Here is a 23,044-nt window from a genome sequence, read left to right as displayed (position 1 = left end):
CTTAACGACGTGGGTGGAGTAAAGCTTTCGGGACCTTCATCTGCTGATGTGGCGTGACTCAAAATGAGAAGAAACAGCTGCAAACATCCATTAATAATTGGAACCTGGAATGTACGAAGTATGAATCTAGGAAAATTGGAAATCGTCAGAAATGAAATGGAAAGCATAAACGTCGATATCCTAGGCATTAGTGAGCTGAAATGGACTGGTGTTGGCCATTTTGAATCGGACAATTATATCGTCTACCATGCTGGAAATGACAACTCCAAAAGGAATGATGTTGCATTCGTCCTGAAAAAGAATGTTTCAAGATCTATCTTGAACTACAACACTGTCAGTGATAGGATAATATCCATACGCCTACAAGGAAGACCAGTTAATACAACTGTTATTCAAATTTATGCACCAACCACTAGGGCCAAAGATGAAGAAATAGAAGATTTTTATCAGCTGCTGCAGTCTGAAATTCATCGAACATGCAATCAAGATGCATTGATAATTACTAGTCTTTGGAATGTGAAAGTTGGAAACCAAGAATAAGGATCAGTAGTTGGAAAATATGGCCTCGGTGACAGAAACAATGCCAGAGATCGAATGATAGAATTTTGCAAGACCAACGACTTCTTCATTGCAAATACCTTCTTTCACCAACATAAACGGTGACTATACACATGGACCTCGCCAGATGGAACACACAGAAATCAAATTGACTACATCTGTGGAAAGAGACAATGGAAAAGTGCAATATCATCACTCAGAACAAGGCCAGGGGCCAACTGTGGAACAGACCATCAATTGCTCATATGCAAGTTCAAGCTGAAAATGAAGAAAATCAGAGCAAGTCCACGAGAGCCAAAATAGGACCTTGAGTATATCCCACCTGAATTTAGAGACCATCTGAAGACCAGATTTGACGCATTGAACACTAGTGACCAAAAACCAGACGAGTTGTGGAATGACATCAAGGACATCATCCATGAAGAAAGCAAGAGGTCACTGAAAAACAGGAAAGAAAGAAAAGACCAAGATGGATGTCAGAGGAGACTCTGAAACTTGCTCTCGAATGTTGAGGAGCTAAAGCAAAAGGAAAAATTGATGAAGTAAAAGAACTGAACAGAAGATTTCAAAGGGCGGCTCAAGAAGACAAAGTAAAGTATTATAATGACATGTGCAAAGAGCTGGAGATGGAAAACCAAAACGGAAGAACACGCTTGGTGTTTCTCAAGCTGAAAGAAATGAAGACAAAATTCAAGCCTCGAGTTGCAATAGTGAAGGATTCTATGGGGAAAATATTAAATGATGCAGGAAGCATCAAAAGAAGATGGAAGGAATACACAGAGTCATTATACCAAAAAGAATTAGTCAATGTTCAACCATTTCAAGAGGCAGCATATGATCAGGAACCGATGGTACTGAAGGAAGAAGTCCAAGCTGCTCTGAAGGCACTGGCGAAAAACAAGACTCCAGTAATTGATGGAATAGCAGTTGAGATGTTTCAACAAACAGATGCAGTGCTGGAGGTGCTCACTCATCTATGCCAAGAAATATGGAAGACAGCTTCCTGGCCAACTGACTGGAAAAGATCGGTATTTTTGTCTATTCCCAAGAAAGGTGATCCAACCAAATGTGGAAATTATAGAACAATATCATTAATATCACATGCAAGCAAAATTCTGCTGAAGATCATTCAAAAATGGCTGCAGCAGTATATCGACTGGAACTGCCAGAAATTTAGGCCGGTTTCAGAAGAGGACATGGAACCAGGGATATCATTGCTGATATCAGATGGATCCTGGCTGAAAGCAGAGAATACCAGAAGGATATTTACCTGTATTTTATTGACTATGCAAAGGCATTTGACTGTGGATCATAACAAATTATGGATAATGTTGCAGAGAATGGGAATCCCAGAACACTTAATTGTGCTCATGAGGACCTTTACATAGATCAAGAGGCAGTTGTTCAGACAGAACAAGGGGATACTGATTGGTTTAAAGTCAGGAAAGGTGTGTGTCAGTGTTGTATTCTTTCACCGTACCGATTCAATCTGTATGCTGAGCAAGTAATACAAGAAGCTGGACTATATGGAGAAGAATGGGGCATCAGGATTGGAGGAAATCTCATTAACAACACGCGTTATGCAGATGACACAACCTTGCTTGCTGAAAGTAAAGAGGACTTGAAGCACTTACAAATGGAGATCAAAGACCACAGCCTTCAGTATGGATTGCACCTCAGCATAAAGAAAACAAAAATCCTCACAACTGGACCAATGAGCAACATCCTGATAAACAGAGAAAAGATTGAAGTTGTCAAGGATTTCAATTTACTTGGATCCACAATCAACAGCCATGGAAGCAGCAGTCAAGAAACCAAAAGATGCATTGCATTGGGCAAATCTGCTGCAAAGGACCTCTTCAAAGTGTTGAAGAGCAAAGATGTCACCCTGAAGGCTAAGGTGCGCCTGACCCAAGCCATGGTATCTTCAATCACATCATATGCATGTGAAAGCTGGACAATGAATAAGGAAGATTGAAGAAGAGTTGACGCCTTTGAATTGTGGTGTTGACGAAGAATATTGGATCTACCATGGACTGTCAAAAGAACAAACAAATCTGTCTTAGAAGAAGTACAACCAGAATGCTCCTTAGAAGCAAGGATGGCGAGAGTGCGTCTTACATACTTTGGACATGTTGTCAGGAGGGATGAGTCCCTGGAGAAGGACATCATGTTTGGCAGAGTACAGGGTCAGCGGAAAAGAGGAAGACCCTCAACGAGTTGGATTGACACAGTGGCTGCAAGTATGAGCTCAAGCATAACAATTGTAAGGATGGTGCAGGACGGGGCAGTGTTTCGCTCTGTTGTGCGTAGGGCTGCTATGAGTCGGAACCGACTCGACAGCACGAAACAACAACAACAATATGTATTTAATGGACTCTGTAGATGGTGCAAGCAGTTAAGCGCTCAACTTTGAACCAAAGCATTGGCAGTTTGTACCCACCCAAAGACACCTTCTTCAAGGTGTGGTGACCTGCTTCCAAAACGTCACAGCCATGAAAACCCTGTGGAGCACAGCTCTACTCTGCAACACATGGGGTCAAGATAAGTCAGAATTGACTGAGTGGCAACTGCACTGGTATATGAGCTTAACTCAATATGAACTCTGTTTTAAATAAGATATTTTTATACGTATAATGAGCAACAATAATAGTATGTTTGTTACACTTCAGATAATCCAGAAATAAGTATTGCTATAGTTGTTGTAAGGAACCTTGGTACCACAGTGGTTTAGCACTAGGCTCCTAACCGAAAGATTGGCAGTTAGAACCCACCAGCCACTCCACAGGAGAAAAGACCTGGCAATCTGCCCCCCCTAAAGATTGCACCCTAGGAAAACCCTCGGACGTACAGGGTCACTATGAGTCAGAATTGACTCGACGGCACACAAAAACAACAATATAGTTGTGTGTTATATTTTAAATATCTCCATATGTGATTGTTCATGATGCTAAGTTTCACTAATACAGCCAAAAAAAAAAAAAAAAGCATATATTCTGCGCTAAAGAATAGTGTACAAAAGGATTCGAGAAAATGCCTGCAAAATAAATCGAGCTGCATTGAAAGTGTATCATTTTTAAAGTCTTTCTCTTTGTTTTAATGTTGACTTTTTAGCTCTTCAAGGTTTGAAGGGTCACTTAATATGGACCTTAATGAAATCAGCATGAATTTAGTTCCTTTTCCCCAACTTCATTATCTTGTGTCAAGCCTGACGCCTCTGTATACACTGGCAGATGTTAACATTCCCCCTCGAAGGTAAGATATTATAACTTTTTTCCAATTTCTTGAAAATCTGAATTTTTTATAAAGAGGAAAAAAGTTTATAATTCTAGTTATTTTTTCATATGTCTTAATTTTATACCTTTTATTTGTGAGAAATATATAAAAATACAGTTGACAGCCATTTTTCCATTAGATGCACTAAAATATTTGAAATTAGTGATTAAATTTTTTTGTCTTATGAGAATTAAGTAGGTATAATTTTTAGTGAAGAAGATTGAGGTCTTTGAAGTCAGACAAACGTGAGTCTGAATCATAATTCTGTCACTTACTAGCTGTAGGGCCTTGGACAGGTGACTTAAACTCTTAAGTTTTCTCATCTCTAAAAATGAGATTCAGAGTACCTACCTCATATGCTTATTGTGTAGATTAAATAAGTGTGTTTTAAAACTCTTATCACAGCCCCAGCACCGTAGATGATTTTCAGATATTTCTCTCTGTGGTAGCCACTATATATCATTTGCACAATACTTTGTTTTCTGTATGTGTCATTTTTCAGCATAAAACTTACGTCAATTAACAGAAAATGTGGTTTTGAAAGACACTCTTAAGATATACAGTGATGGTGAGCTTGGAAAGTCCACACTGGCTTTCACTGTTGACGTCCTATTAAACTTTATTAGGGAAGCATATGTAAATAAGGAAGTGAAAACTAGATTAAAGATTTATTTTTATAGCTAAAGCATTGGCAGGATAACATTTTTATCCTGTGGGGATGTCACAAGTGATATCAATAAACTTTTATCGGAGCCAATAGCAAATGACCAGTTATGCCAACTAATGGGTAGGACTTTGTTTCTACATGGGGTGCTGCTGACTTGATGATTTAGAAGAATTAATTCCTGATTTAAAATAAGTCTTATTAGTATAACATCGATGATTATGTTTATTAATTAGGGTAAAGAATTTACCATCAGAAGTTACTGCTGAGTTTACCATTGGTTTTAGAGCCCGGGCTGAATTTAGCCTTACTCGGCCACTGCGTTTGTGATCTTAGGTAACTTATGTTGTTGTTGCTAGTTGCTGCTGAGTCAATTCTGACTCATGGTGACCCCATGGAGTCCCTGTGTGACACAAATGACTAAGCACTTGACTACTACAAGGAAGACCAGCTAATACAACTACTATTCAAATTTACACACCAACCACTAAAGCCAAAAATGAAGAAATTAAAGATTTTTGCCAGCTTCTGCAGTCTGAAATTGATTGAACGTGCAGTCAGGATGTATTGATAATTATAGTGTGAAAGTTGGAAACAAAGAGGAAGGATCCGTAGTTGGAAAATACGGCCTTGGTGATAGAAACGATGCTGGAGATTGCATGATAGAATTTTGCAGGACCAATGACATCTTCGTTGCAAATCCCTTTTTTCAACCACATAAATGGCGACTATACACGTGGTCCTCTCCAGATGGAATACACAGGAATCAAATCAACTACACCTGTGGAACGAGGTGATGGAAAAGCTCAGTATCATCAATCAGAACAAGGCCGGGGCGGGGGGCAACTCTGGAACAGATGAGGAGTTGCTCATATGCAAGTTCAAGTTGAAACTGAAGAAAATTAGAGTAAGTCCACGAGAGCCAAAGCATGACCTTGAGTACATCCCAGCTGAATTTAGAGACCATTTCAAGAATAGATTTGAGGCATTGAACACTAGTGACCGAAGACCAGACAAGTTGTGGAGTAACATCAAGGACATCATATATGAAAAAAGTAAAAGATCATTAAAAAGACAGGAAAGAAAGAAAAGACCAAAATGGATGTCAGAAAAGACTCTGAAACTTGCTTTTGAACGTCGAGTAGCTAAAGCAAAAGGAAGAAATGATGAAGTAAAAGAGCTGAACAGAGACTTCAAAGGGCAGCTCGAGAAGACAAAGTATTATAATGACATGTGCAAATGGAGATGGAAAACCAAAAGGGAAAAACACACTTGGCATTTCTCAAGCTGAACCGAAGAAAAAATTCAAGCCTCAAGTTGCAGCACTGAAGGATTCTACGGGGAACATATTAAATGACACAGGAAGCCTGGAAAGCAGGTGGAAGGAATACACAGAGTCACTGTACCAAAAGAATTGGTGGACGGTTCAGCCATTTCAGGAGGTAGCATATGATCAGGAGTCAATGGTACTGAAGGAAGGAGTTCAAGCTGCACTGAAGACATTGGCAAAAAACAAGGCTCCAGGAATTGAGGGAATACTAATTGAGTTATTTCAACAAACAAATGTAGCACTGGAAGTGCTCACTCGTCTATGCCAAGAAATTTGGAAGACAGCTACCTGGCCGTCTGACTGGAAGATATCCGTATTTATGCCTGTTCCCAAGAAAGGTGATCCAGCCGAATGCAGAAGTTATCGAACAATGTCATTAATATCACATGCAAGTAGAATCATTGAAAAGCAGTTGCAGCTGTGTATCGACAGAGACCTGGCCAGAAGATTCAAGCTGAATTCAGAAGAGGACATGGAACCAGGGATATCATTGCTGATGTCAGGTGGGTCCTGGCTGAAAACAGAGAATACTAGAAAGATGTTTACCTGTGTTTTATTGACTATGCAAAGCCATTTGACTGTGTGGATCATAACAAATTATGGATAACATTGCAAAGAATGGGAATTCCAGAACACTTAATTGTGCTCATAAGTAACCTGTACATAGACCAAGAAGCAGTCATTTGAAAAGAGCAAGGGTATGCTGCATGGTTTAAAAGTCAGGAAGGGTGTGTGTCAGGATTGTATCCTTTCACCATACTTATTCAGTCTGTATGCTGAGTAAATAATCTGGGAAGCTAGACTGGATGAAGAAGAATGAGGCATCAGGCTTGGAGGAATACTCATTAACAACCTTCATTATGCAAATGACACAACCTTGCTTGCTGAAAGTGAAGAGGACTGGAAGCACTTACTGATGAAGATCAAAGACCACAGCCTTCAGTATGGATTATACCTCAACATAAAACAAAAATTCTCATAATTGGACCAATAAGCAATGCCATGATAAACGGAGAAAAGTTTGAAGTTGTCAGTGCTTTCATTTTACTTGGATCCACAGTCAACCCATGGAAGCAGCAGTCAAGAAATCAAAAGATGCATTGCGTTGGGCAAATCTGCTGCAAAAGACCTCTTTATAAAGTGTTAAAAAGCAAAGATGTCACCTTGGAGACTGAGGTGCGCCTGACCCAAGCCATGGTGTTTTCACTCGCCTCATATGCATATGAAAGCTGGACGATGAATAAGGAAGACTGAAGAATTGACGCCTTTGAATTGTGCTGTTGGGAAAGAATATTGAATATGCTGTGGTCTGCCAAAAGAGCGAAAAATTCTGTCTTGAAAGAAGTACAACCAGAATGCTCCTTAGAAGCAAGGATGGCGAGACTATGTCTCACATACTTTGGACATGTTATCAGGAGGGATCAGTCCCTGGAAAACAACCATGCTTGGTATAGTAGAAAAAAAAAAAATTTTTTTTTTTTTTGTAGAGGGTCAGCAAAAAAGGAATACTGCAACAATGGGCCCAAGCGTAACAAGGATTACGAGGATGGCACAGAACAAGGCAGTATTTAGTTCTGTTGTACATAAGGTCACTATGAGTCAGAATGCACTGGATGGCACAAGTAAAATATACACCTTTAATGTGGGCACATAAAATGTAAATTTGTGCTAAAATGTTTGTATAATAGTGATAATTCAGATATTTTTATATTTGAAGTTCTGTAAAAAAAAAAAAAGAGACATGGAAATTGTAATTAAATTCAGCATAAAGAAAAATGCTTTGACTTGGTTCTTCAACCTGAGTATTTCAAGCCAAATGAGTTTCTTGTCATTTTACTTGGTGTATTTTGATAAATACCGTATTTGTATCTGTAGTTTTTTTTTTTTTTTCAATTTATTTATTCATACTATGATTTGCAGTAAAGTTTGTTTTTAATTAAAATGTATTGGTGAAAATGTATAAGGAGCTTACTGTCTTTGTTCATTTTACTTTTGCTTCTGCTTATACTGTAGATGTTTCAAAGAACTGCCACAGTTTATCCTTGATTAAATAGTGTTGTTTTTTTTTTTTTAATTACGCTATTAGAAGACATAGTTTTAAAATGGTCTCAGTTTCTTATAAGTAGTTTCTAAACAAGTGAGAATGGTTTTGGCTTTAGTTTATGTTAATGAATGTCAGTTATGTACCTAGTCCTTTTTTATCAAAAGAAAATAAGCAGTAAGCACATAGGAGGGTATATATATATGTTTCTTGAAACTGTTTCTAATGTAAATAAAGATAAGTATTCCAATAATTATAAAGAGTTCCTTACTACCCGTAAAAACAAAATCTTCCTAGTTTTTGTAATTTATGGAATAAGAAGAAAAATCAGAAGTGTGTTTGCCTACTTGTTGTATAGTGGTCCTTAACCTTTTCTTAGGATCTTCTGTGAAACATCTATAGTGCTACTCCATAAAAACACCCCAAGGCACATATACTCCAAAACTTTGAACACAATAACAGGATTCATAAATTCCCCAAAGGCCACCTGTCCCCCAAGGAGTCCTCTATTCCTTCTACTTTAGGATAATTAGGATATAATGTGAGCTCCATTAGGGCAGAAAATTTTAATTCCTGCTGGGCCCCTTGCACTTAGAATAGGGCCTGGCACATAGTAGGCATTTAGTAAATAACTGTTGAAGGAATAGGCAGCATAGTTTCCACACCTCTTTCCAGACATTCTGCAGTTTCCGCTCACAGAGCTCTGCCTTGAATTATCAAAGGGACCTAGACTTGTTTATATTAAATGGGATTTAAGAACCAGAATATGCCCATATTAAGGACCTAGGAGGCTGTATATTATTAAACATAAAATGTTTCAGTCACATTTATCTTCCTGTCTTTAACTGAAGGATAAAACAGAATCTTTAAGAAGGTCTCCCCTTTTAGGAACACTGCTACAGAGTTTTATCTGTCGTAGGAGAGCCTAACATTGTCCTTCGATGAGTTCCTACTAATTATTAACTAATTTATGTTGTAATACATTTTCCAGAGACAAAGTAATTTTAATGGTGTAGGCTTTTAATTAGTTTTGATAGTTCTGATACTATAAAGTAAATGAGTATACTGAACTAAATAATGGTACAATAAGGTTCAGAAATCAGTACTACATAGAGTTCCTTAATGCTACAGTTAAGATTTTGTAGCTACCAGAAATCACCAACATACTGCAGAAGCATCACTTTTCTCAAAAAAAAAAGGGAGGGGTGGGGCGGATGGTAAATATTGCATGATTTCCTTGCTTCTGCTTGTCACCAAGATTACTTTGAGAAAATGATAGCTGAGATTGGGCATTTATTTGTGTGTGGTTTATATCTATTCATGACTGTCTTTTTATTTTATGGTTATACCTAGAAGAATTAATATTTTGTGTAACTATTGTTCTAGGTTGGATCAAATGTTTTCAGATGCTTTTAGCAAAGATCACCAGCTAATTCGGGCTGACCCCAAACGTAGTCTCTACCTCGCCTGTGCCTTAATGGTTAGAGGAAATGTACAGATTTCAGATCTTCGCAGAAATATTGAAAGGTTTGATTTTATATTTTTTCAAGATAATTCATTATGGCCACTACTTGGGACAGTGTAGCAGAGTAGTTAAGACTGCATCTCTTCAAATTCTAGCAGTGTCACTGAAGTGTGACCTTGAGCAAGCTACCTAGCCTCTCTGGCTTATTTTCCTGAAATATAAAATACAGATAATAGTAATACAAAGTTGTTATTTATGAGTATTAAATGATATATGGGAAGTGTTAATTTCTGAACTTGTTCAAAGTTTTAGCTGATTTTGTCATTTGAGCTGATTGTTACTATCTTATTATTACCCCTAGTAGTGCTGTTACTACCACTAATACTAGTTACTACTTCTAAATTTATGTCTTAGTATTTATGTCTATAAATTGCAAAGTAAGGAAAATTATAATGGGTTCATTTCTTTTTTTATCTCCAGGTGTCTGATGTGAAGGAATGTGTTTCTAACTTTTTGGGTCACCATTACAGCCGGTTTAATGCCTTTCTACTAAATGTTTGATAATTTACTGTGAAACTGTTCCCTGAACTAATTTTGATATTGCTTATAGTATGAAGTAGATAATTTACATTATAAACAAGCAATTGGAATGATATCATCAGTAATATGGGCTCTTGTAATATGGCAGACATTTTTAGTACCTTAATTCTTACCTTTGAGTTTTTCTATCTTAGATTAAAACCTTCGCTACAGTTTGTCTCCTGGAATCAAGAGGGCTGGAAGACCAGCCTATGTTCAGTACCTCCTGTGGGCCATTCTCATTCATTATTAGCTTTAGCAAATAACACATGCGTGAAACCTACCTTTATGGAACTGAGAGAAAGATTCATGAGGCTCTACAAGAAAAAAGTAATTATCAGTACACTTTTGTAACTATGTGTGTTTATTTTGGCTATTTAAGGTGTTTTCATCTTACAGATTGTAGTATGTATTAAATTTCCTAAAATGGTAAACTTTATCCAGTTTTTTATTTGTAGGCTCACCTTCATCACTATCTACAAGTTGAAGGAATAGAGGAAAGCTGTTTTACTGAAGCTGTGTCATCTTTATCAGCGCTCATACAAGAATATAACCAACTGGATGCCACAAAAAGCATGCCTATACAAGATTTACCTAGACTAAGCATAGCTATGTAAAAAATATATTATGCCAGCTTTTATTTTTTCTTAGTTTCACATTTTTAGTCACTTTACCTTTCTGTTTCACCATTTTTGTGATTCAGAAAGCCCAGTTTGTGTTTCTTATATTATCAGGAAATTTGTTTTGTTTTGTTTGCCTAAAAGAGCAGCTGCCATTTAATAACAATTTGTTGATGATACCAGTGGTACAATTAGTGAAGTCTTAATTAATAACTTTAAACATTTGTCTTCAGTAAGATACCCTTTTCTAAAATTGAGAACAACGAAGTGCTTTAACAATTTATTTTATTAGCAGTCTCATATTTAGGCACACATACACTGATAATCATGTCTTTAATAAAAATCTTGTACAGATGTATTTTCGTATTTATTTATAATTTATATTTTGATCTTATTTTTAAATTACCCTGATTTCTATATAATATCCACTTTCAGGGGTAGGTTTTGTTATAACTGTTCAGGAAGCTTTGTTTCTTTTTTGTTAACTTGTTTGCACTCAGAAGAATCACAGTTTATGTCTTTATTTTAACATGTATTTTTATTAAATTATTTTTAAATATTGCTCTTTTATCAAACAACTTTATAATAATAAATGTCCATGATTTTAAATATTACTACTTGTTATTATTTTGCATGTCACCATTAGTACATGTGAACAGAACAGTACTAAGCTTGATATGTTCTTCCCTACTTGGCAATAAGTGACTGTAATAGCCTAGTGAAATTGTTCCAATTTCTATAATCTACAATTTTTGTCTTTAACAGTATTTATTTTAAATCATAACTTATTTGAAATGCACAGGTTGATTTATCATTTAATGAAGTAATTTTAGGAACAGTTTATTTTCAAGCCAAAACAATCTGTTGTGTGCTTTCTTTATTGTTCTGTTTTCAAGGTTTCTTTCCTTTGCAAATTAACGATACTATTTTTGGTTTTTATTATGGGAATTTAATTTTGTTTTTAGTGTTTGATATAAGAACTTTTGGAATACAGTTGTTAACAATGGCCAGAGAAGTTACATTCCCTCCTTCCTGAAAGGCAGTGAAAATTATAAATATATTAATACTTCAATCTTCTTTCTATTCAAGAATTAACCCAGAATCTTGCTCACCCTATGATTATCATCTGATGGGAGCCTAGACTACATTGTCAAAGTACTGACAAAGTTTTAAAAATCTGATGTGCTTTTTACATATCTTCAACACAGAAAAGCATGTTCCATATTTTTTGTAGAATAAAATGTCTTCTTGTAAATTGTATAATTTTTCCAGTATACATGGAATTCATAATTGGAGTCAAATAGCATTCTATTTATTATATAATTATAGGACAAATTTTAGAAATAAGTGTTCAATTTTACATTTTTCAAATCTCATATATATTTTTAAGAGAACCATTTTTTTACAAGCTTCTAATGCCTTAAATGCAGTAATCTGAGAATAGCTAGGCATTCTTACTCTTCGGGGTATTTTATTTTTTTAACTAAGAAAGTCGATTTGCCACCCTTGTGTAGCCACTCAGATTCTTTGGTGTAATGACATGATTCACTAACCCGCCATGTGCTTATTTTTATAGAATCGTGAGCTCAGAAAATATATCTCCTGGATCTCTGCAGTTCCTCTGACATACACAAGATGTAATCCACAGCATCTTCCATTTAAACGACCCTTCATCTGGGCAGTCAAACTGAATGGTGATCATTTTAGACTTATTAGGGATGCAGCATCTCTTATCCAGGCATATTCCACAGAAAATGGGTTTGTAACTCTGAGTACTTGAGCATCCAGAAAAGACAAATTTTTCAGCTTTCGAGAGTTGGAAAGTAGGTTGGCATGTTTTTCCTTTGGGGATCTAAAAAGATAAAAAAAAATTAAGAAATCATTCTTTAAATTTTAAGAGTTTAGAAAAGTGATACTCAGAACATTTTATCTCACACAACTATAATTATTTCAGGTACGTTAATAATAATTACTGTTCAATGACTTCCAGCACTCACTTCTCTACCTTTAAAATTCCTTATCAGCAGTCTTTCCTCCCTGTTTTTGTTCCATCCTATTTTTATTATAGGACCCACTCACCAGTAGTTTTTGCTATCTCCGCTTTACTCATTTCTGTAATAGGTGGAAATGTATCGAATCTGTTTAATATCAGGCCAGTGTCCTATTAAATGTTTGTATTCCTAAGACTTAGCAAATTCCCTAAAACATCTCAGACGGTTTTGGGTGGGTGGGTAGATAAATAAATATCTTAATCCCTTTAAAACTGAATCGTCAACCTGCTGATATGATAGGGAAGGAACTTGAGGTTGAGAAGGATTTTGTAGCATTTCTAAAAATTACTCTGTTTTTATAGTCATATTGCCTAGTTTTAGAAGGACTAGCTCTAGCTACACCCAGCAGTCTTAGAGTATTTTATCACAGTCTTTTGGCAAGATTACTATCTAAAGGAGCATTTTGGAAATGGTGCGAGCCCCCTCCAAGTTAATGATATGTAACAAAGATCAGCACTTCTTTACTCTGGTGTTCATAATGTACTATTTTATTACGATGTAGCAACCAAAATATTTTACTCATTGTTTTGATCCCCTTACATAAAATTAATACAGAAAAAAGAAGGTAAAACCTGAAAAGGGTCTAATCTTAAAAGTGATGTACAGAGTGAGACACCGCAACAAACCAACTGATGAAAATGCACGGTACTAAACTGTTACATGTCTAGGATCAACAGGATAACATTACCACTCTTAGTAAAATTTTTCCAACCAAGTATGAATAGGAATCAACTTGACAGCACGCAATAACAAACAGATTAATATCTGCTCTCCTCTTAGTTTGACTTTAAGATTTATAATGAATTGTTTTATTTTTATAAAAACCCAAAACCACAACACCATCCCCCACTCCAAAACATGTGCAAACACATTTTAGAAGTCTCTTAATGTTGAATTCTTATTAAGTTAAATTTAATTAAACTTTACCTTTACTGTCTTTGATATATTACTGTTGCAAGGCTGAACATAACACAGCCTTTTCTCTTTTCTCATTTCACAGTTGCTGTTTTCATTGGTTACCCTATTAGATATTCCCATCCCACATGTTCTGGAACACGGTGTCCACTTTGTTGCCTGCACAAGACATTTTCTTTTCCAAATAAGTGGGGGATTCCTATAAGCTAAAGTAAATGGAGAAAAAAAATTATATATACACACACATATTTATGTGTATTTATGTAGATAGTTAACTTTTAATCATTTTTAAACTAATAGTTAACAGAATTGATTATTTTTATTTTTATGTAAGGTAACTCAGACTAAGATTATGGTCTTATTGGTCATTCTATTTCCCTTTTTTCTCCCCTCCAGATCACCTCTCAACCAAGTTTTACAGTCCATTTTCTTAGGAGGAATGAAAATAACTATCTTTGAAAAACAGTAAATTTAACCGTTTGCTTCTTTCTTAGCATATCCTCTGAGTACTAAACCTAAGCTTTTGTTCTGATTGATGTCTGCCTTTTTCCTGGTTCTTGCCTCACTCTTGATATTATTGCCAACAAACATTGAAATAGATGTTAGTAGGATTAGGGAATGCAAGGTATTAATTGGAATGATGTGGTCTTAATGTTAAATTTCATATGTGAAAATCTAACAACAAAAATTATATTTGGGAAATAGACTATCTTTGAGACCAGTTATGTTTACATTGCTTGTTTTAATCTAGTCTATAAAATTATCTAAAGATCGAAGTAAAATTACATTGAACTGAACTATCTAGGGAGCCCTGGTGGCACAGTGTTTAAGAGCTCAAGTTGCTAACCAAAAGGTCAGCAGTTTGAATCCACCAACCTTGGAAACTCTATGAGGCAGTTCTAATCTGTCCTATAGGGTTGCTATGAGTTGGAATCAACTGGCAGTGGGTTTGGTTTTTGAGTTTAAACTATCTAATCATTATATACTAAGTCATTGCAAAAGTGTACTCTGTTGCAGTCATTCAGCTTAATTGTCACATTCCCTGTAGGATCAGGCCCACACTACTCCCTCCATCGGCTAGCTATTTCACAGCACTTATGGAAAGAGATGGGGATAAATGGACAGATGGATCTGTGGATGGGTGGTGAGGTGGATGAGTGAGTAGATAGTTAGAGCCCCTCCACTGCCTGCTGCTTGGGAGAAACAGGAAAGGGAGGGGGCTGGACAATGAGAATATCGAGAGGGCATAATGGCTCTTCTATCTCCATAGAAAACCTTTGGGAGCTTCTTGTGCTACTCATGAATGAATCAGGCTCATGGTTAATTTTAAGTAAACTGCATATTGTTTCACTGTTTCAGGACATTTCTCTAAGGTTAATGTGCATCCTAAAGTGGATGCTTTGGGAATAAGATGGTGATTTGGGTCTGTAGTTGGACATAGCAAAATTTTGGATACATTACCTCAAAATTTTCACTTAGTACTCAAACAAAATGCCTTCCTGAAAAGAAATATTAGTCATTTTGAATTTTGTGTTATCTTTAAATAAAATGGCACTGCTTTCAGTTTTCTAATAGTAAGTTTTTGAAATTGCACATAGAACTGAAGGAAAGGAGCAGAAACATGAAGATACCTTGAAGGCAGACCAGTTTAAAAACCTCAATGCAGGAAGTATATTAAAAGCCTGGCACGCATCTGCAAAAATAAAGGTAGGTTAGATTATTGCATTAAGAGTAACCCCACTTAAGCCAAGAGTTGCAGTTGAGGAATTTGTTTAACATTCATTAAAAAGCAGGAAAACTAGAAGAGATTTTAAAAGCTTAGTGTTGCGTGAGCTTTCAGAAAAGCATGGGAGCATTATGTTATTGCATGCTTCAAACTGACCAAGCAAAATTTGAATTTCATCCATACATCATCTGGAATTAACTATATAATTTACTATCACAGATACAGTCCCTGGGTTACGCATGAGATCGTTCCTAAATCTGTCTTTAAGTCAGTTTGTAGTAAGTTGGAACAGGTACATATGGTTTATTCAGCGTTAGTCAAATGCTTATCTTAGTATATATTTTACCTTTTTATGCATATAAAGCACTTAAGAAACACTTCCAGATATACTTAATAATACAGGAATGGTAGAAGTAACTTCTTACAGTACTCTTGTGAAGAGAGAATCTGTATGTGCAGGTATATAGTACTGTAAAAAGGGTAAACGGTTCTTAAAACAGTTTAGATAGAAGACAGACCGTGATTAAAGGTTAACTTACTCTCATCCCATAGATGTCTCGCATACCTCAGGGGCTTTCGTGAGGTAACGTTATTAAAAACTGGATAACGCATAAGATGATGGAGATGATGGGCCGAGTGTCGGACAGGATGGACCTGTTGCTGCAGAGTTAGGGTTTGATTCTGCTGCTGGTGGGGGTGGAGGTGTTACAGCTACAGTCAGTTTCTTGAAGTAGGCATCAAGGGAGGTTTTTACAGAGCTTTTCTTTTTCTCGTCATAAATGGCCTTGTAGCAGCTGGGGCCACCCCGCTTCAATGAGATGAAAGGCTTCAGCTAACTCTTTTGTCAAAAACTTTTTCAGCTCTGGAGTTTTTAGGTCCTGATCTTCTTCAGATGTTTTCATCTGCTGCTCTAGTTAGGTCTTCACTGGTTAGTTCCTCAGCATGATAGTCACGTAACCCCACGACCTCATTTTCACTGATGTCTAACTGCAGTTGATTACCAATATCAATCACAGCTTGCCTGGCTTCAGCGATGTTGTCAGCTGTAAACCCCTGAAAAGCATGCATGAATTGGAGGCACAGTTTATTCCACGCTCCTTTCATATTTGACTTCTTCAAGATTCAGCATAGATGGCATCATAGATTTTATAATTCCTCCAGAACTCCCTTAAGCTCATCACATCATCTTGAGTAGCCCTGGCTGCTTGTGAGAAGATCCACCATAAATAACTGGCCTTAAAGGAGACCATGACTCCCTGATCCATTGACTAAAGTAGCAATGTGGCGTTGAGGAGTAAAAATGCAACCTTTACATTGGGGTGAAGGACATACAAAGTGCTTGGATGTCTGGATGCATTGTCAAACACAAGGAGAATCTTGAAAGGAATTTTGTTGGCCAAACAATAATGTTCAACAGCAGGGACAAAATGGTTCAGAACCAATCTTCAAAGATGGTGATTGTAATCCAAGCCTTTGCATTTGCCTTCCAAATAACAGGGAGAGATACCTTAATGGTACAGAGAAGTGCCCTCAGATTTAGGGAGCGATACACAAGCAAAGGCTTGAGCTTGTAATAACCGGCTGCATTACCCCCAAGCAATAATGTTAGCCTATTCTTCGATGCCTTATGCCTAGGTGCATTTTTTTCTTCTTTCAAAACGTAGGTCCTTTCAGGCCTTTTTTTCCAAGTTATAAGCCAGTCTTGCCTACATTAAATATTTGGTCTGGCAAATAACCTCCCTCCTCAATAATTTTTTTCAGCATTTCAGGAAAATCACAGCATTTACATCAGTAATCGCAGCTTCACCTTGCACTTCAATATGTAAATTTCCCTTCTGTTTGAAACAATTGAATCAACTTTTACTCAAAGCGATCACCTTCACTTGCTGCATGTGCAGCTTTTAAATTATTGAAAAGGCTTCAAGCCTTTTTTTGCACTAAAGTAAAGCTAATAGGCATATTACACTGATTTTGATTGTCTAACAAAATTATCAACAGCTTTCCATTTCAATAATTAAACCACTGCATTGCCTAGTAATAATTGTACCTTTCCTCAGGGCAGAGCCTTTCACATGCTCCATTATTCTCACTTCATCCTTTAAAATTGTTCCAACCATTGACCAACTGTACTGTAACGCTTTTCCAATGATCGATGGCATTCCTCCCCTTTTCAGTTGCTTCATTATTTCCACTTTACTTTCAGTCGTGATCGTTTTCTTTTCTTAGATGCACCACCAGCATTTGCATCAGATTTATGTTTTGCAGGCATGGTTACAAGGGTAAATAGAGGAAAATTTATGCCAAATACAAAGTTACACACTCAACACGGTGTTAACAGCAACATGATCCGACTTAAAAGTGGATGGCAGTCTCCTTCCTCAATGAACCGCTGAAGCCGCGTGGCATTTTCATGAGTGTCACAAAGTAATGGGTGCACTCGTTGTTACAAACCGTTGTATTTAACTCATATTTTTAATACAGTGGGTTTTCTGGCAGTCCTTAAGTACAAGTTCCCTGTAAGCTAGACGTTCTTAACCCAGGGACTTAACTGTATATCATAAAGTGTGTGTTTTTGTACTTGTACTTAATTATAAAAGCCACACTCTTGTTTGGGCCCATAAATACAGTTTCACAGTTAAGCAGAGGAGAGATGTTAGAGAAACTGACATATACTTCCTTTGAAACATAATGAAAAACAAACTCGTTGCCATCGAGTCAATCCCGACTTATAGTGACCCTATAAGTCAGAGTCGAACTGCCCCATAGAGTTTCCAAGGAGTGACTGGTGGATTTGAACTGCCTACCTTTTGGTTAGCAGCCGTAGCACTTAACCCACTACACCACCAGGGTTTCCATCCTTTGAAACATAGCTAGGCCTAAATATCTCAAATACCAGAGAGTACTTGGAGAGATTTTCTCATTTTATAGCAAAGCACTGACTACTATAAATAACCATCTGATGCCTCCCTGAAACCAGTCTCCAGGTGAATCCACTGAAACTACTCTAATTCTGTGAATGAGACCAAGGGTCTTGTGAAAAACTGCTGCTTCCTCACCAGGGAGGCTCGCACATGGGTTCTAAGGAGAGCCTTACACTGAGTCACTCAGATCCAGTACAGAAAGCCAACTGTTCCTGTACACTTTGATAAAAGAACAATTTGGCTTATAATTTCAGAGATTTTAGAGCATTAGAGGTGTCATGTTGGTAGCTGAGTAAGTACCCAAACCAAAAACCCGTTGCCATCAAGTCAATTTTGACTCAGTGACCCTATAGGACAGAGTAGAACTGCCCCATAGGGTTTCCAAGGAGTGCCTGGTGGATTCGAACTGCCGACTTTTTAGTTAGCAGCCATAGCACTTAACAACTACGCCACCAGGGTTTCCTGAATAAGTACAGTAAATACAAATTCACTACAACCTATTAAATGTTTTACAAGTTAACTGACGTAATCCCTGAATATCTTTCTTTGGTAGAGTTATTATCTAAAACTCATTTCTCTGAGTATAGTTGCTTTTATAAAACATTCACCTATGTGAACTTAGGGCTTTTTAGCATATACATATATTTTGTATTTCCGTGGCACCTTTGATTCAGGGGTGTGAGTCAGAACCAAACATCAACATTGCCTTTTTGAGCCCTTCCTGAACTGTGCTTAATTTGCCAGCATTTTTGAAGGTCTTGTCCCAAAAATACCCTGGCACGTAAATAAGCTGCCAATTTAGAGTGGCCAGATTACAAAGTTTACTAATATATTTAAGCTAACTGCACATAGTTAGGTGTTCAAGATGAGTAATAAAGAATCTCACATCATTTCTCTGACTATATATATATGTATATATTTGGTGACCTACTTAAACAAGATGTGTGTTTGTGGGTGTGTAATTATGTGGAGGGAGACAGATTGGTAATTGTTGAGCTTCATTTTCAGAGTGAATGAAATAGTTTTATATCAGTTTTCTATTTTTAGAAACAATGCAAGTTCAAACATGTGACATTCCTCAAATAAAGAATTCTAATCAGTAGCCTTCAATTTCAGTTTATATCATATGGAAAAATTGCCTTTGAAAATTTTTGGAATTGAGTACCTGTGATATAACAATACAAATAAAAGCTTTTCAGGGTACATGTAAACAATATTTCTTCAATTTTCAAGAGAAGAGGTTGATTGAGAATAACCAGAGGTAGTGAGATTTAGAATTTTCCTGACCTAGTAGAGCTTTTAGAAACCCTGGTTGCATAGCAGTTAAAAGCTACAGCTGCTAACCAAAGTCAGCAGTTGGAATCCACCCCGCGCTCTTCAGAAACCCTATGGTTCCTGTCCTATAAGGCCACTCGGAGTTGAAATCCACTTGATGGCAACAGGTTTGGTTTTTGTTTTGTTTTGTCTTTTAGTAGAGCTTTTAAAAATTGAGATATTGTACCAAAAAAATCTAGAACATCATAAACTTTCCACTTAGAATATATTTGACTGAGGCAAAGACTAAGAGGGCACACTCAAACTAAATCTCACTGCCCACCAGTCAGTAAGTACTTACTGAGTACCTACGGTATAAAAGGAACATGAACGAAAGCCACTAAAAGTCTTATGTGAAAAACAAGACTGTTCTTCTTATGAGTACCTGGCATAGTTTTATAGTTTCTTGAGAGCTGCTGTTGTAATGGTCCCAGATGACAGTTTGATTGATCAGCCTTCTTTTCGCCTTTAGTCCCAGAGCAGCGACTGTCAGCCAGCTTTGGTATGAACAGAGGTGTGCATCCGATTACCCCACTCACACAAAGGCAGCTAAACAGGGGATTGGGCTGAAACACTTGGCCATTATGATAATGCACCCCATTGAGCTCACATCCAACAGCTACAAGATCTGAAAAGAGAAAAAAGCAGAATTACTAAAGAAGCCATGGCTTATGATAGTCTAGAGCTCCTTTATGAAATATACTACTCAATTTCTTAGGCTCCAGTTGGAACATCCAATTTACAGAACACCTATAGATAATAGAAAGGTAAAAGGAGGCTTTTTTATATTTTTTGTAGGCTATAAATTCTAACCAGTATATTGCAGGCTATAAATCCTAAACGGGGATCACCTTCAGAATTAAGACCAAGAAAAGCCCCTGTCCTGAAGTAAAGTTAATTAAAAATCAGCATGAGTATAGCCGTGCAACAACGATTATAAAACTGAGAGATGGGTTGATTACTGTTGAGACCTGAGGTTTCCCCAGAGGTCCAACAACAGGCTAGGATATATTCTCAGAAAGTCAAGATGAGTAAATGACTGACGAAACCATAGTGTAACTACAGTACTGCAAAGTAACTAATTTTTTTTGTTAAGAGAATTGGAGAAAATTTGTTTTTCACTTCCTCTGAGGGGTGTTCTTGAGCTAGGTCAGCACTTCTCAAAGTGTGGTCCATGGTTCCCTCGGAGGTACTTGAGATCCTTTCAGGGGGTCTGCAAAGTCAAAACTGTTTTCAAAATACTAAGATGTGATTTGCCTTTTTTACAGTGTTAACATCAAAACTGCTGTGCCTTAGCATGAATCAAGACAGTGGTTGCAAATTGCACAGGTAGTCATTATTTACAGCCACTCATGATTATTTAAAAAAAAAAGTCAGTTTCACTTAATGTCTTTAATGTGCAGTAAAAATTAATTTTATTAAATTTCAAACATTGAGTGCATGTCTTTTTAGTATAATGTGTGACAAAATTGGAAGTATGCAAAAAGCATTTCTGTGTAGCCAAGTATAATAGCTGCCTTGAGGAAAAGCACCTGTGCTATTGTTCAGGTTTGTAAGCCTAACTAGCCATTTTTTTGGTGGAATTTTACTTGAAGGAATGAGTGACAGATAAATTATGGTTATTCAGATTTGGGCATTTGGAAAGTGAGCCTGTCATTTCAGGGAAAATAACTGACAGTATTTGTTGCCAACAATAGAATTTGAGCTTTCAAGAAAAATTCAAATTTTGGAAAACTTGTATCTGCCATTGAGACACTGACTGCTGCCCAATATGTAGACTTTTCTGAAGAGATTGGTGGATATATTAATGTAATTTTTTAATATTATATAATTAAATGTATCAACATTTCGAAACTCTATGGAACTTAGTACACCAATATTTTCCAAATTTCCGATGCATGGAATTATAAAATTATGCATGAGTGAAAGACCCATTCCAAGCAGTTCGTGAATAGACTAATGGATTTTAATGTCACAGAGTTCTAAAAGCTCAATGATGAGGTGTCAAATTCCACAATGCAACTAACTTTTAAGAAATTACTACTTATCAAGTTTTAGTATAATATCAAAATAGAGTATTCACAATTATCTGAAAAATATTCAAATGCTTCTTCCTTTTACAATTACTATCTGAGTGAGGCTATATTTTCTTCATATATTTCAACCAAAACAACTTATCACAATAGATTGAAAGCAGAAGGAGAGATGAGAATCTAGCTATCTTCTATTAAGCTGAACATTGGAGAGATTTGCAAAAATGTGAAACAATACTAATCTCACTAAATTTCTCTCGTTGGGGGGATATGTGATTTTTTCATTAAAATGTTATTTCTGTTAATATGTAAAGGGTTTATTGTTATTTTTAAATGAATTAATAAACATTTTAAATTTCTAATCCATTAAATAGGAGCCCTGGTGGTGCAGTGATTAAGAGCTACTGCTGCTAACCAAAAGGTCGGCAGTTCAAATCCACTAGCTGCTTCTTGGAAACCCTACGGGGCAGTTCTACTCTGTCCTGTAGGGTTGCTATGAGTCAGAATTGACTCAATGGCAATGAAATCCATTAAACATCAGTAGATATAACCCACATAAGGAAAAGCTCTTTGGTTCCTCAGTAATTTCTAACACCATAACTCTTTAAAGTGTTAAAAAGCAAAGATGTCAATTTGAGGACTAAGGTGTGCCTGACCCAAGCCATGATAGGTTCAATTGCCTCATATGCATGCAAACACTGGACAATGAATAAGGAAGACTGAAGAATTGATGCCTTTGAATTATGATGTTGGCAAAGAATAATACCATGGACTGCCAGAAGAATGAATAAATCTGTCTTGGAAAATACAGCCAAAATGCACCTTAGAAGCAAGGATGGCGAGACTTCATCTCACATACTTTGGACAGGTTATCAGGAGGGACCAGTCCCTGGGGAACATCATGCTTAGTAAAGTAGAAGAGTGGTCAGCAAAAAAGAGGAAGACCCTCAACGAGATGGATTAACACACTGGCTGCAACAAAGGGCTCAGACACAGCAATAACTGTGAGGATGGTGCAGGACCAAGCAGTGTTTCCTTCTGTGGTACACAGGGTCACTATGAGTCAGAAAGTGTCAACAGCAACTAACAAATGAATCCTGAGACCAAACATTTTAGAAAGCATTGTTTTAGATCAGGAATCAGCAAACTTTCTGTACAGGACCGAATAGTAACTGTCTCAGCCTTTGCAGGCCATGCTGTCTCTGTTGAAACTATTGGACTCGGCCATTGTAAAATAGTCATAAACCAAAAAAAAAAAAACCCAAATCCATTGTCATCCAGTCAATTCTGACATACAGCGATCCTATAGGACAAAGTAGAGCTGCCTCATAGAGTTTCCAAGGAATGCCTGGTAGATTCAAACTGCCGACCTTTTGGTTAGCAGCCGTAGCACTTAACCACTATGCCACCAGGGTTTCCAAAGTAGTTATGAGCTATATGGAAATGCGTGAGTGTAGCTGTGTTCTAATAAAACTTCTTTATAAAATCAGATAGGGGCCCTGGTGGTGCAGTGGTTAAGAGTTCAGCTGCTAACCAAAAGGTCGACAGTTT

General features: G+C 36.8%; 2 protein-coding genes across 9 annotated transcripts in view; one reads left to right on the top strand and one right to left on the bottom strand.

The window, feature by feature from the left end:
- TUBE1 (tubulin epsilon 1) overlaps window positions 1-22,769 on the top strand; it is a 34,509-nt gene extending 11,740 nt beyond the window's left edge. For all 8 annotated transcript variants that reach the window (XM_010598412.3, XM_003404284.4, XM_023542179.2 and 5 more), the window contains 4 exons: window positions 3,673-3,813; window positions 9,256-9,396; window positions 10,069-10,243; window positions 10,372-22,769. In XM_010598412.3, the coding sequence (XP_010596714.1) occupies window positions 3,673-3,813; window positions 9,256-9,396; window positions 10,069-10,243; window positions 10,372-10,530 (616 nt within the window). In that variant the 3' untranslated portion in view covers window positions 10,531-22,769. The remainder of the gene's footprint in view (window positions 1-3,672; window positions 3,814-9,255; window positions 9,397-10,068; window positions 10,244-10,371) is intronic.
- CCN6 (cellular communication network factor 6) overlaps window positions 12,001-23,044 on the bottom strand; it is a 34,934-nt gene continuing 23,890 nt past the window's right edge. The window contains exons 3-5 of the mRNA XM_064294772.1: window positions 19,846-20,088; window positions 13,512-13,705; window positions 12,001-12,385 (exon numbers count right to left, since the gene is read on the bottom strand). Coding sequence (XP_064150842.1) covers window positions 12,104-12,385; window positions 13,512-13,705; window positions 19,846-20,088 — 719 coding nt within the window. The 3' untranslated portion in view covers window positions 12,001-12,103. The remainder of the gene's footprint in view (window positions 12,386-13,511; window positions 13,706-19,845; window positions 20,089-23,044) is intronic.

Source organism: Loxodonta africana, chromosome 1, assembly GCF_030014295.1.
Source record: "Loxodonta africana isolate mLoxAfr1 chromosome 1, mLoxAfr1.hap2, whole genome shotgun sequence".
Lineage (NCBI taxonomy): Eukaryota > Metazoa > Chordata > Mammalia > Proboscidea > Elephantidae > Loxodonta > Loxodonta africana.
Note: the sequence above shows the minus strand (reverse complement) of the source record. Positions and strands in the feature narration are given on the sequence as shown.